The sequence below is a fragment of the Epinephelus moara genome, chromosome 23, assembly GCF_006386435.1.
Source record: "Epinephelus moara isolate mb chromosome 23, YSFRI_EMoa_1.0, whole genome shotgun sequence".
Lineage (NCBI taxonomy): Eukaryota > Metazoa > Chordata > Actinopteri > Perciformes > Serranidae > Epinephelus > Epinephelus moara.
Window position 1 is genome coordinate 20,933,614 of NC_065528.1, and position 14,581 is coordinate 20,948,194.

The 14,581-nt window shown below is 44.3% G+C and overlaps 1 protein-coding gene across 1 annotated transcript in view; it reads left to right on the forward strand.

Moving 5' to 3' along the window:
• Nucleotides 1-4,715: 4,715 nt before the first annotated feature.
• Nucleotides 4,716-14,581, forward strand: part of iqsec3a (IQ motif and Sec7 domain ArfGEF 3a) — a 174,887-nt gene continuing 165,021 nt past the window's right edge. The window contains exon 1 of the mRNA XM_050035781.1: nt 4,716-5,519. Within this exon, the coding sequence (XP_049891738.1) occupies nt 4,912-5,519 (608 nt within the window). The 5' untranslated portion in view covers nt 4,716-4,911. The remainder of the gene's footprint in view (nt 5,520-14,581) is intronic.

Here is a 14,581-nt window from a genome sequence, read left to right on the forward strand (position 1 = left end):
CTTTTCAGATCAAGGCAGTGTGACCCTTTCAGGCCTCAGACTCCTCTGTAAGGTAATTGGTGTTAAAGGTGGGGTGCATCTCTTCCAGCAGAAAGTCCATAATAAAAAAAAAAAGCCCGGACCTTGCAGATATCACCCAATGCCGAAGCCGCTGCTTGGCACCATTTCCATTTTTACAATCTCGCTGCAAAACTAATTTTTGTCTCCGTCCAGCCAGTCGGGTGCGCAGGCCATTTTTCACTTCATGCAGCTTGTAAAGCAGCCATATGGAAGGAGGGACCTGGCTGCACCCACTCTGGCTCACCACTGTGGTCCTCGTACTTCACTGTCTCTAGGTCGTATGATATTTATATTTCCTCTGAGCTATCTGAAAGAAAGTTTATGAAAATTTTAACAATGTATGTATACAAATCTGTTTCAGTTTTTGTCTCTGTTCTCATAAGAAATACAATTAGAATACAATTACATTAGACTTTGACAGCAATTATCAATAATACCCACGCTGAATGCGGGAATTAAGATTTTAACAAAAGTGACATACACTCACCGGCCACTTTATTAGGTACACCATGCTAGTACCAGGTTGGACCCCTTTTGCCTTCAGAACTGCCGTAATTTCTGGTGTCATAGATTCAACAAGGTGCTGGAAACATTCCTCAGAGATTTTGGTCCATATTGACATGATAGCATCACACCACATCCCACATCCCAAAAGTTTGAGTTACTGTTGCCTTTCTATCATCTTGAACCAGTCTGGCCATTCTCCTCTGACCTCTGGCATCAACAAGGCATTTCCCCTCACTGGATATTTTCTCTTCTTCGGACCATCCTCTGTAAACCCTAGAGATGGTTGTGTGTGAAAATCCCAGTAGATCAGCAGTTTCTGACACCAACAACCATGCCACGTTCAAAGTCACTTAAATCACCTTTCTTCCCCATTCTGATGCTTGTTTTGAGCTTCAGCAGGGTATATGTCCATTTCTACATGCCTAAAAGCATTGAGTTGCTGCCACGTGATTGGTTGATTAGCTATTTGCGTTAACAAGCAGTTGAACAGGTGTACCTGATAAGGTAAAGAGAACTCCTGTTTCATATAAAAGCACAATCCACTTGACAACAGACCAATGAGGAGTATAAATTCCTGCATGTTCGCAATGCAGCTGACTGGAAGCGCAAACCTGAAAAACATCAAACTCCAGCAACTAGAAGAGCTGAGCACTCTCTCAGTGAGATATCACTTCAGTCTGTATCAGGAGGGATCATCTCTGCAAACCTAAAACCCATTTCCTCTCCTTGCTCTGCCTGCATGCTATCTGTCTGGTTGACTTGTTTTTTATTTCCCTTTTGGTAAAGTCAGAGATACCGAGGCAGCGACTGAAAGGCAGCCTCCTTCGCCTGATCCAATTTGCAAAAAATTCAAACTGCTATCTCAACCTAGCAGGAGTGAAGTATAGTTTTTTTTCCCCCCCAAACGATGATTTGTTTGCATGCTGGTGAATGTGCTCAAGAGAACCTGTAAAAAAAAACGATCCACATTTCATCAAATAATTTTCCTACTGTGCTGCTAAGTGAGCAGCATTAGGAGGAAGCTATTACATTCTCCACTATGTCGTTCTTGTCTTTCCCTGCAGGGCAACATCTCCCCAAAAAAAGCTACCACCCAACACACCAGGACTGCTGTGTGACAAAAAGAGCACCACAAGCAATACTAATCACATCACACATTCACGTGGAGAACAGGGAGCTCCAGCTCTTTGAATTCACATGCTGAAGAAGCCCAGATTCTGTAAAGGACCACATCGAGTACGTCTGTATCCCTTTGCTTTTACTGTGATAACATTGAGCTTGAAGTGGATGAGAAATGGAGCAGTACTGAGTGAAGCAATGACTACTTTTGACCCCAGCACATCGTCAGCACCACCCTGAGGCCAGATATGCTTCTGGTCTCAGAGAGCACCAAGAGCATCATCATCATGGGGCTGACAGTGCCATGGGAGGACCGCCTGGGGGAGGACCACGGAAGAGGACCAAATATGAACACCTGGTCATCAACTGCCGAGCACAGGGCTGGAAGGCAACATGTATGCCCATCGAGGTTGGGAGTAGAGGATTTGTGGGGCACTCACTCCACAAAGCCTTAAGCGCACTGGGCATCACGGGAACAGTGATACCACCTGTGTATGAGGACACTTTATGTTTGACATTTTAAAGATATGATTTTTGCCATGATGGTATTGCTCTTGTTTATGATGGATTGTAGTGACATGTCAGCCCATGTGGGCGGGGCATCTTTTGGTGTATGACACTTAAATGAAAGATCTGAATCTGAATCAGTAATAAGGACATAAGATAAGATAAACCCTTTTGAACCAGAGATTCCACAATGTTGCCATAAAGAAGATCTTCAATTACACCGGCTTTGTGTTTTTACTCTGAACAAAACACCAGCATGATGCTGCCCCAGTGTGGGAGACACAGCATGCTCGCATTCCAGGTTCCAGGTTCCAGAAGCAGGAGGTGTGACGTGTAACACAACAGCGTAGGCGTCTAGTGTCATTTTACACAAATGTTGAGTCAGCTGTGTTACTACAGTACCTCTGCTGATGGCAGAATGTGGGGAAAAACAATGTGTAACACCAGGGGCGATCCTAGACACTCAGAGGGCCCCGGGCAAAGAGGCTCATTGAGGCCTCATCAAGGTCATAAGGGGACGTTTTGGGGCAACAGTGCTGTACTGTGGTGCCTTTATGGGGGTTTAAGGGGAAATTTGCAGTTGTCATTACAAAGTGTGTGTGTACGAGTGGCCATCAGGGCCACCTTTTCCCATTTTTTGGGGGGGGTAGGGGGTTCTCAACAGGTTGAGCAAATTGACCACAGTCTGCCCATGTGTTACACCAAAATCTGTGATCTGTCAAATTCTCTGACCCTCCAGCAGCCCCCCTCTAAAAATTGTGGAGTTTTGTGGTTGTTGAGTGGTTAGGGTTAAGGTTTAGATCAGGGGTGTCGAGCTCATTTTAGTTCATGGGCCACACAGTCCCATTTGATCCGAGGGGGCCAGACCAGTAAAACCACTGAATAATGCAGATACGATCATACTACAGCTGCTGATCGACAATGCACAATGTTCAGTATCTTTAAATATGACCACAGTAAGTATTCATTGTTATTTCAGAGAGCTGTATTCTGGTCATTGTGGAAAATAAAATCTGGTGCAGCATTTCACATGAAGTGTCTACTCACTGTTTAACTTGCTCCTGAAACCTGGCACCTCTTCGCATTCACAAGTGCATCACTACTAGGTGCACAAAGTCATTAGTGTTGTGTCATTCATGAACGAAACGTTCAAAAGAACGAATCTGTCGAGTGAACGTACTGAACTGAATCACTTCTGGAACTGATTCGTTCATTTCTCAGTTCAGTTGAGCTCAGCAGTGAGTGCGAAGGCAGAGAGTGGAACTGCCGATTCGGTCCGTGCGAAAGATGAATCACTCGCGAGGCAGCCAGGGTGCAGGGAGGGACTGCGTGACAAATCACTCGGTGAACGAATCACTTGGTGAAAGTCGTAACCCCCGATCCCTGAGTGATCATTTCTTCTCAGCGATACACTTTCATAGGGACCGTTTTCTCCAAGCTAAATTCAGTGAGTTGGACTACGCAGTACACAGTCAGGGCCCCTCCCGCCATGCACTGAACAATTCGGTGAACGAATCTTTTGAACGAATCTTTTTAATGAACTGATTCTAGTGATTCAGTAACATCTAAAGAACTGCTTTGCCCATCACTACACGTCATCTAGTGGGCCAGATTAAACCCTTTGGCGGGCTGGCTCTGGCCCCCAGGCTGTATGTTTGACACCCTTGGTTTAGAGGCTGGGTCATGGATTCTGATGGGTCACAGAATTTGGAGTAACAAATGCCCCCCCTATTTTGTGTCCTTATGTTTTCTACAGAATGGCAAAGCAGAATAAAGGCGCAACATTCCAGCCTTGAACAAGCTGTGAAAAAGGGGCTGTTGTTTGCTCATTTTCCAAAACCACCGATGGCATATTCTGTTTTTTTTTGTTTTTTTTTGTATGCTGTGTGACCTGCAGCCAAGGGCACTGGTTTCGTTTCAGCATTGAAACAGGAGATTTGGGAGTCCTCCCCCAGGGAATTTTGAGCGTCAAACACATCCTTTTCATGCATCACTTTATGGTGTAAAGTCCTCCCCTACTTTCATGTTTTTATTGGGACACACAAATGCACATTTTAGATACTGAGGGGAAGGTGCCCCCCGTGTCCCCCCTGAAATCTACCCCTGTGTCTCTCCAGTGTGTTGATCTTCCAGGGCCACCATACCTCAGACCAGACAGAATGGATGCACAGATTGGTTTAGCTCAGGAGGATTATTTAATATTCCTACTTGACATTTTAAAAGACCGGTAGACAAGTGACCGGGGCATGCAGTTTAGTTCAGCTCTGGAAATAAAAGTCTGGAGGTATTATTTTGACTGAGAACTAGTGTGTGAAGTGGAACCGAAGTGACTGGCAGAAACACATGTTGCATACATGATGCAAAGACTGGATTTAGGTGTGAAACGCGCATGACAGCTTCACTGTTTCCCCCTGCGTGTTGACATCACCAGTCCACTACGGCCCCGCCCCCCGCTCTCCGCTGATGCTGATCCCCCCCGTTGCATCAGCACCATTTCTGGTATCCTCACAGAGAGTCGAGAGAGGGAGTGAGAGAGAGAGAGAGAGAGAGCGAGAGAGAGAGACTACCCAGCCCCAGCAGAGCGTAGAGGCGTCAGACGGCCGCCAGAGCATCCCGGTTACGCACCGCTCAGAGGCCCCATCGACGGTTCGCAGCGCCAGAAAGCAGCTGAAGAAGAAGTCACCACAGCCGGGCACACGGCCACATTCACACTCAGTAATGGAGAGCCTGCTGGATAATCCAATGAAAGCCGTTCTTTACCTGAAGGAGCTCACCACTATCGTCCAGAACCAGCAAAGCTTGATCCAGACGCAGCGCCAACGCATCGACGAACTCGAGCGAAAGGTGGAGGACCTGATCGGAGAGAACCGACAGTTGCGGGACCCTCATCACTACGTCCAGCAGCCCGCTCAGCAGCATCACCACCACCACCACCACCACCCGACTCACCGCAGCGCCAGTCCCCAGGCGCCGGCCCACCTCCATCAGCACCCGGGGAGCAACAAAGCTGCGGCTCATCTCGGCCAGCAGGCGCAGCAGCAGCAGCCGCCGCCGCCGCCGCCGCAGCAGCATCAGCAGCAGCAGCAGCATCAGCAGCAGATCCCCGGTCTATCGGCCCAGCCTCAGCAGCATCCCACCCCTCCTGCGCCGTCCTCCCACCACCCGCAGCAGCTGCAGCTCGTCCCCACCTCGCCGCAGTCACCCAAAGCGAGCCAAGCCAGCCCGGACTCCGCCGAGGAGGACAAGAGGAGCCCCTGCTGCAAGTCCCTGGTTCCGCAGACTCCCACCGCGCTCTGCCGCTCAGTTGGACTGGCCAGGAAAGCGGAGTAAGTAGCTTTCATGCTGTGTGCACAATCTCCATTTTAAGGAGAGATTTACTCTGAATTATGAGTACTCTTTGAATCAGATCTCCCTCGTTAAACAAACAAAAATAGGCGCAAATCAGCTTCAGATTGCAGGAAAAACCTCTATAACAGTGTGTTTTGAAACTGCACAGTGTCAAACATGTGACATTATTCACCCCACTGTGAAGCTTCATCTCCTGCCTCACATTAAATTCTCAAGATGGATATTTTTGCAGTGTACTCTTTTCTTGTCTAAATATAGCATGTGTGTTTGGCCAGAAAACCCTGTGATACCCTCAAGGGCCGTGAGATATAATGCCACCGCCTGTTATCACCCACGTACGGATGTCAGCTCAAACACTGTCAGAGGGAAGCAACAATACAGTTAAGATTTTATGAAGTAGCCGACAAGATACTGTAAAATCACAGACACCGTATGAGGCCTGTGCTGGATTTCCCTTTGATTAACTTCACATCCCCTCCCCTTGACAAGCCAAGGCTTAATTTTCTGACAGGTAATTCAAGCTCCTCCTGTATTTCCACATTATTCACTCAGTTGTTGCCCTGTGGAATCAATTGAATGCTTAATGGATATTGATTTGGAGGACCCAGGCTTGCATTTTAACCGTGGTGGTTTGTTAATTCTGCACCAAGGTGGACTCTGACTACAAGGTGGGACAAAGTGTTTTCTAGGAACAGGAGTGTGATTAAATAACACACTCAACATTTTCGTCACCTTCACTCGCACCTCTAGATTTGTCCCCCGTTCCGGTTAGGTTACCTCGTTCCCCCCTTATATTCCCACACTTTGAATGTGAAATGAGCTTTTGGCGAATTCACAAGTGCCGAGAGAGCGTGGTGACATTGTAAACATTTTAAAACAAGCAAAGCGCCACCTCCTGAAGGCACATCACTGACTTAGAGACAAATGTCAGCAATTTCACATCATCACAACAAAAAAACAAACACCTACGTTCGGGGTTTGATTGTACAGAGTGGAGCTTGTTCCTCATTAAGCTGTTGAAGGATGTCACACTGGGAGGAACATATCCGGCGGGAGCATAATCAAAGACAGAAAGACATTAATGGTTGCTTATAAATCACCTTCCAGGCTCCCGAGAGTTTCTAATAAGCCTTGATAAGTTTGAATTTACTTGCTTGTAGATATGTTATGAGTTAGTGTCATATTTCATACAGTCGGTGCCATCAGAAAAATTTTGTCATTCGCTCCCCATATTGAGGATTAGTTTCTTTTCCTTATGTGATAGTACACTGACTGAATTGTTGGGTAAGGGGCCGCAAGCTATTTGAAGACAAACCTGGACTTTACAGACAATTTTCACAATTTTCTGATCATTATAAACCAAACAATTCATGCATCAACTGAGAAACAAATCAGCAGATAAATCGACAATGAATACAATCGTTAGTCGCAGCCCACAGGGAATATTTGGACAGTGGTAAAGAGAGTCTGGACTGACTGTCGCTTTATGTTTGAGCTATTAGCATATAAAGTAGAATCCAGGTGGTCCATCACATCAAAGCACACATATTCCTCTCAAGTGAAGTTATCTTTTGCATTGTATAAAATGTCCTCACTGAAATGTTGCACATTTATGCAAACCACGAATCATCGGCGGTCACTCGAGGCAAGTGTGTCGCTCATTTAGTGACATAGTGTATGAGCTGAGTGTCATAACGGAGTAGGGGGATGGTGGATGGCATCTGACCGAGGCGAGACATCTGCCAAGCTGCAGACCACTGTTGGAGACCAAGAAACAAGGCTCCAAACTCAGGTGTTTTGTAGCAACCAGTCACTGTTTTTCCAGCAGGGATAGTGACCCCAAAACCAGGTATTTTAAGCCCAAACGTGGTCTTTTCCTAAACATTACTAAGCGTTTTTTGTGCCTAAATCTAACCACGTTATGCCAAGTCGGCAGAAGAAAATAATGACATTGTATGTTTCTGCAAACCATGAATACATTTGCATGTTTCATACATTTCATAACAACAATTCTAAAGTGACATAGTATATGAGCTGACTCTGTCATTGGGAGTAGGAAGATGGTGGATGGCGCGTCACCGAGGTGAGACACCTGCCAAGCCGCAGACCAGTGTTTGAGACCTTAAACAACAAAACTGGCTGTGATTTAGCGAGTCATTGTTGTGTTTACAGCGGCTTTTTAGGCTCCAAACTCAGGTGTTTTGTAGCAACCTGTCACTGTTTTTCCATCTTTTCCCAACCATAACTAAGTGTTTTTTATGCCTAAACCTAACCACGTGACGCCAATTTGCCAGAGATAAATAGTGGGATTGTATGTTTCTGCAAACCACAAATACGTTACATTTGCATGTTTCATACGTATCATCACAACATTTCTAAAGTGACGTAGCATATGAGCTGACTCGGTCATTAGGAGGTGGAGGGGATGGTGGATGATGCACCATGTAGGCGAGACCAACAAACAAATGGGCTGTGTTTTAGAGTCATTGCTCTTTTTAAAAAAAATTTTTAGGCTTCAAACGTGGGTGTTTTGTAGCGACCAGCCGCAGTTTTTCCACGAGTGACATACGAAAAGCAGTTGTTTTTTAACAGAGGTGTTGCTGCTTTTCCTGCCGGGATAGTGACCCCAAAACTGTGTATTATAGGCCAAAACATGATCTTTTCCTAACCATAACCAAGCGATTTTTGTGCCTAAACCCAACCAGATGTTAGGCCCAGTTGCCAAAAGAAAATAATGGCATTGTATGTTTCCTCAGCATGTTTCATACATATCATCGCAACATTTCTAAAGTGATTTAGTATTTGAGCTGACTTTGTCATTAGGAGGTGGAGGGGATGGTGGATGGTGTGTCTCGTAGGCGAGACGAACAAATAAAAATGTTTTAGCGAGTCATTGCTGTTTTTTAGTTGGCTTTTTAGGCTTCAAACGTGGGTGTTTTGTAGCCACCTGCCACTTTTTTTCCCATTGGGGAAATACAAAAAGCAGTTGTTTTTTTTAAAAGAGACATTGCTGCTTTTCCTGTTGGGATAGTGACCCAAAAACCCATCTTTCAACATGTCCGCTACATAATTATGTGCAAATGTAAAACATCCGTAATATGGCAAAACTTACGATAGCAACTGTTTTTTTGGTGATTGCATTGTGAGTTTAATGAGTTTTAGTTTAAGATTCGACTGGTGCAGTGATGATATCTGATGGGTGTTTGTATGCGTGTGCTATGTGTACCTTTAACAAGTTAACCCCTTCAAATATGCCACTTTTTATTGTATTACAGCACTGACCCAAGGTAGTTTAGTTTAGTTTATTTGCACATACATGTATAGAAAATACAGGAAAAATGAATTAAAAGTCAAAACATTGTACAAGAGAGGTTAGAAGCCAAAAATGGCTCATGAAGATACGACAACAACAAAAACACAAACAAATTACAAATGAATCAATAAAGAGTTAAGAGTGTTTGCAAACTAGAGTCTTTTCCAGATGTTTTTTGAATATTCCAACTCATACTCATTGCAAATCCAGCCGCAAAATTTTAAATGGATTGAAATTTGGACTCCTGAACATTAACAGCGTTATTTAAAGTCATTGGCGTCCAGCTTTGGCTTCATGCTTGGTGTCATTGTCTGGCTGGAAAACAATCCTCCCCAAAGTCAGAGGTTTCTTGCAGACCTGTGTTCATTTGCCCTCAGAGGACCTCTGCAGAGAAGCATCCACATGGCGTTTTTAATCAGAGTCACAGAACACGTTAAATCCCCTTTGATTCGATGCTGTAAAACAACAAAACATGAAGTATCCTGCTTCTCACATGCGCTGTCTGTGCCTCAGAACTGTCCGTGGTGCTGAATGTTCTTTGCTCGCCACTATCAAGGTCACATGAACGGCCTCTGCCGGAGCTGCACACACACACATGCTCATACACGCGGCAACACACGACGCACCGCGCTGAGCCCCATCTGTTCCACTGGACTGCGTTTGCATTGTTTCTGTTAATCCAGATTGATTTATTGTACCATTAAGACATAATTCCTAAAGAGTGCAGGTCAGGAGCAGTATACATTAGCATGGCTACTAAGAGGAAAACTGCTCTAACATGGATTCACCCAGACGTGGACAAACACACAGATGATATGAGATGTACAAAATAAATGTCAGGGGGGGATTCAATAAGTGGATTCACTCATGATTTACCAGCCAAGCCCCCCTGACAGTTGTGCAGGATGATGAACAATGAGAGACAGATGAAGAGCGAACTCGAGAGGGAGCGTACTGTAGTGTACACTATCTTATTTCCTTAATGCAAAAGCAGTGACACATGAAAAGCAGGAGACGTGAAGCAGCATTGTAATTTCCATTTAGAGCATTGATCCTGGTCAGACAAGATGGTGTATCGCTGTGCTGTCAGTGCCGCAGGAGGAGTAATACATTTCTATTAACGGGAGGATGACAGGGACATGGCACAAACTTACTAATAAGGGTTGTGTGTATATTTGTTTCTGTATTTAGTCCCCCTTCTGGGTACTGAACCGGCGTCCACTAGAGATAGTGCCATGCTACAGGTGTCTTTCCTTTTCTGAAAGAATATGACGTGAGAACACAGCCTGCCACACCATACAGGAAAAGTTTGACATGTTGGGAAATATTCTCATTTGCTTTCTTGCCCAGAGTTAGATAAGAAGATTGACATCACTCTGATGTGTTACAGTGCATATGAAGCTACTGCTAGCAGCTAGCGAGTTTAGCTTAATCCGTACAAAATCCAAGAAAAAGACGTGAACGTAACTTTCTACTTTCTATTTCTACAGTTTAAACCAATAAGTACACAGATTTTGTTAGCCGTGGACAGTCAGGCTAGCTGTTTCCCCATTTTAAGTCTTTGTGCTAAGCTAACCTCAGCTAAGCTAAGCTAACGTGGCTGCTAGCACTTACTTCATATTTAGCGTACAGACATGAAAGTGGTATTTCAATACACGCTGAACTTTTTGTTTAAACGGGATAAACTTAGCTTAGCATTAGCTAACTGATGTCATGATGTGGGACGTTGAGGCTCTGAATTGGCTCCATGTCTGCTTTGAGGTAGACAAGGTTTGTTTCCACCTCCTGTAAGCAAATGTGTCTGATGTTATTTCAGTTAAGTCCACTGCGAGGCCAGATTTAGCATGTGAGCGAAACACTCTACATGCAAGTATCCCGCTAATTAAGCGGCAACACCCATGTTGGAAGCGCTGTCTGTTACATTCTGGTATTGCATTTTGCAGGAGGTCTACGATGTTTGCTCCAGTGTGACTGATAGTTCTATGAACGCAAGACAGCAATCGTCAGAGTTCTGTGAGATAATTTGCTGTTATAGTCACATATGAATCCAATGTGAAGTCCAGGCGTCACAAGTTAATGCCACCCTTCCTACTGTACTCAGATTCCTCAACTTCATACTTCACTTCTCCGTAGAGCTTGGGTACAACTGTGTCGGTGAAAAAACGTTCAGATGGAGTCACATACCAACAGAGTGTATTTTAGCATGTAACAAAGGCCTTCGCTTTCAACAACGCTGTATGGACACAGATCTTTGCACATGAAGTGGGTAATGGACTGTGTTATCTTTTTCACTCTCTCAGAGTTGGATGGTAGTTTTGTCGAGCTAAGTGTGTCCAGTGTTGGTTGACTTTTCAGTGGAGCGGTTTCAGCTTGGCCATTAGTGGCTAACGCTATCTCTGGATGGTGTTGTGTGAGGTGGCCCCTAATGTTTGTAGTATTCCTAGAGTATTCTCATATGACACTGCTTACAAACCCCATGTGTCATATCCAAGTCCTTCTTTCCTTGCGTGTCAAAGAATCCCAAATAAGTCCAGACGTTTGATTTAAGCTCCGAAAGTGCGTTTCTGATTCCATCTCCGGTGCTTCCATCTTTGTTTTGATTACCTTCCTGCCAAATGCTGCTGACCAATAGCTCTTAGCACCCTTTAACAATGTTATTTTATATAAAAAGACATATTTTGATATTTATGAATCTGTTAAATCACTAGGAAGACAGATGTAAAGTGAGTCTTGTGCATTATATTAAGGGAGCTGGGGAATCTAGGACCTTCGGAACATGGGGATAACCCGAATTAGGATCACCTTTCCCTGTTCAAGGTTTGAACATTTATTTCTCCAAAACATCTAAGAAAAAGGAAGACATCTGTCGCTTACTGCTAACTCTTGTAGGAGCTGAAATAACTGAAAGTCACACCCATAATTCACCCAAGGTATCATGGGCCTAGGAACAACACAGGTTCCTCTGTAATTAAACAAATAATCCCCAAATACTGGGATGTACTGGATTTCCAACTTAACCACCGTTTCCCCTCGCTCATCTGCATATTTGCTTGATTGAAAGGAAGCAGAAAATCCATTTGCAAAGCTTTAAATGAAAAATTAAATGCTCGCTCACTCACATCATGCATTCCTCATCTCTTCCAGTGGCATAATTTGAAGAATGCAAATCAAGGCTGCCTTCAGCCTCCAACAGTGGATGTGGTTGAAAAGTTGATTCCATCCCGAGCTGACTCTTCTGCTCTGGTGTGAGCTCAAACTTCTCCGATGTAGAGCGAGTCTGAAGTGTTGCAATTGTGTTACTCAGTCTGAGAAAGATTCTTAAGGGGCTTGTGTGACCTGAGGGAAGCCTTTAGCAATCCTGTCTAGTCTTCTCTCTTCCTCCCCTCTCTGTCAACTGCACCTCCCACTCTCTTAGCCTCCATTGTTCGTGTTTTCTCCCAGTCTTTGACTCCCTGCTCCCAGCCTGCAAATAATACCGTTTTCCTCTCAACTCATTACTCCCTCTTCCTCCTCTCTGACTGTCCTTGTCTCTTCTTCCCTTCATCTAAACTCACTATGTATTCTAAAAGTTCTTCTTCTCCTTTATCCTGTCCCCACCTTCTTAGGGCTCGTTTATACTGCCTTTACATTCTGAAAAAGATTTGTTCATTTCAAACATTGTAAATGTCACTGCCCTCATACTTCCATGTGTCCTTTATAGACAGAGCCAAGATGGCACTAAAGGGCAGAGTCAAAAGTTTCTGACAGCTATAAATGAGGTAATGGTGGTTTGAATTATGCACATTTTAAGGGAGGCAGTGTTGTAGACTGTGGCGGTCTGTCAGGTCATTAGGGTACACTTATACAACAGTTTGTATAATATCCTACGAATTAACGCCCCATAAATGATGTTGTGTCCGTAACATAAAGTTATGTAATGAATATAAAGTTACCGTGGTTAGGTTTAGGAAAAAGAAACATGGTGAGGATGTACCGTAAAATGACTCAAAGGTCACTCAAAGTTTACTCGATTCAGAAGACTGGTCTCCTGGGGAAAGTCCTGTGTTTTGTGACCAATCCATCGCCCCAACCTGCCTTCTAACTGGACTGCTTGAGACCACTTCTTTCTTCATCACGTGATCGCAACCTTCCAAAATATGTGGGTTATGCAAGAATTACTGGCTTATTATTACGTGGGATATGTACAAATTTGGTGCGTTACTTTGCATAGGAAAACGTACGAACAGTTCATGAGAACAGCCCGCATCAGTACAAATAATTCTTTTCATCGTATTACTGATTTGTTCTGTCGTCCCTAGGGCTGCCCCCAACTAAGAATTTTCCTAGTTGACCAACAGTCCTCATTTAGGGTCATTAGTCGACTAGTCGCCTGCATTTTTACGATATTAATTTAATTATTAAATGATATATTTTGGGCAGGGCAACACAATGGTTTGAGTTGAAGGTGTGAGAAAGAATAGTATCAGTAACATTGTTAACACTGTGCTACATTACAGAGAAATACAAAACCGTACTAATGAACCTTCATTAATATAGGCCTATATTTTATCTACAAGTGCACGTCACACACTGAGCGAGCCGCCTGTTAATGACGCTGTCGGCTAATGGGCATGTAGCTACTTCCATGTTTCAGATGATACGTCATGTTTGTAGTCGACCAATGAAGATGAGTTTACATATCACCTTGGGTTCGTCCTTCACCTTCTCAAAATGATCCCACACTTTGGATTTCCTGTCCGACATGTTATTAACTAGCCTGTGGAATAACCGCAGGTACCAGCCCTGGAAATTAATGTGACTCCTGTCTGACTGCTGAGCGTGGACACTTCCTGTGTCTGTCCTTTCAAATTAAATTCCCACATGGTCCAGTCATATAGGTTTTGATTTATTTTGACAAGGCGCATCTCCAAATAGAGTTTCACGTTGGTGACCAATGAAATCTTGGTGACCAATGACCTTTCTGGTCGACTAACAATTGGTCGACCATTAGGGGGCAGCCCCTCTCGAGACCACTTTTTTCTTTATTACCATAAGCATGTTAATCACATGATCGCAGCCTTTCAAAATATGTGGGTTATGCACGAATTACTGGCTCATTTTTATGTGGGATATGTACGAATTTCGGTGCGTTACTTTGCATAGGAAAATGTACAAACAGTTCATGAGAATAGCCTGCATCAGTTGGGAGAATTCTTTTCAATATAAAACCGATTTGTTCTGTTGTCTCCTAGGGTCATATTTCACTTGAACTATGCTACACCTGCTCCGTTTTGTCTGAATCTGTAAGCTTTAAGAAGACGTGCACAAATACAGACGAAATAAATGCAGCGTATGGACAGAAGGCTCCATCCATGTCCATATCTAACACTGAGCTTTCCTGTAATCAGTATCTTAAACCAGCCACCGCTGCAGTCTGGATCAGTATTCAGTCCCATCCTCTCACCATCAGGCTCTCCACCACTTAAGCCGTCTCCTGGCTGGAGCGTTTGGTCCACCCCGTCCTTTGGGTCTCTGTGCTTTGGGGTCTGCCAGGTGTGTGTGTTAAAATAAAAGATTGTAGCCTAAAGGTTGTGAGTCAAGAAGAGTGACAATAAGTGTGGGTGAGGTTGGTGGGTTTGTGTGCATAGAGGCGCGTGTATGTCTGATAGGCAGCAATCCTGTTGCCTAAGGTGGAAATCCCAGGGTTCTCATATAGCTCCAGGTGCTTCTCTGCTGCTTCCCTTCCTC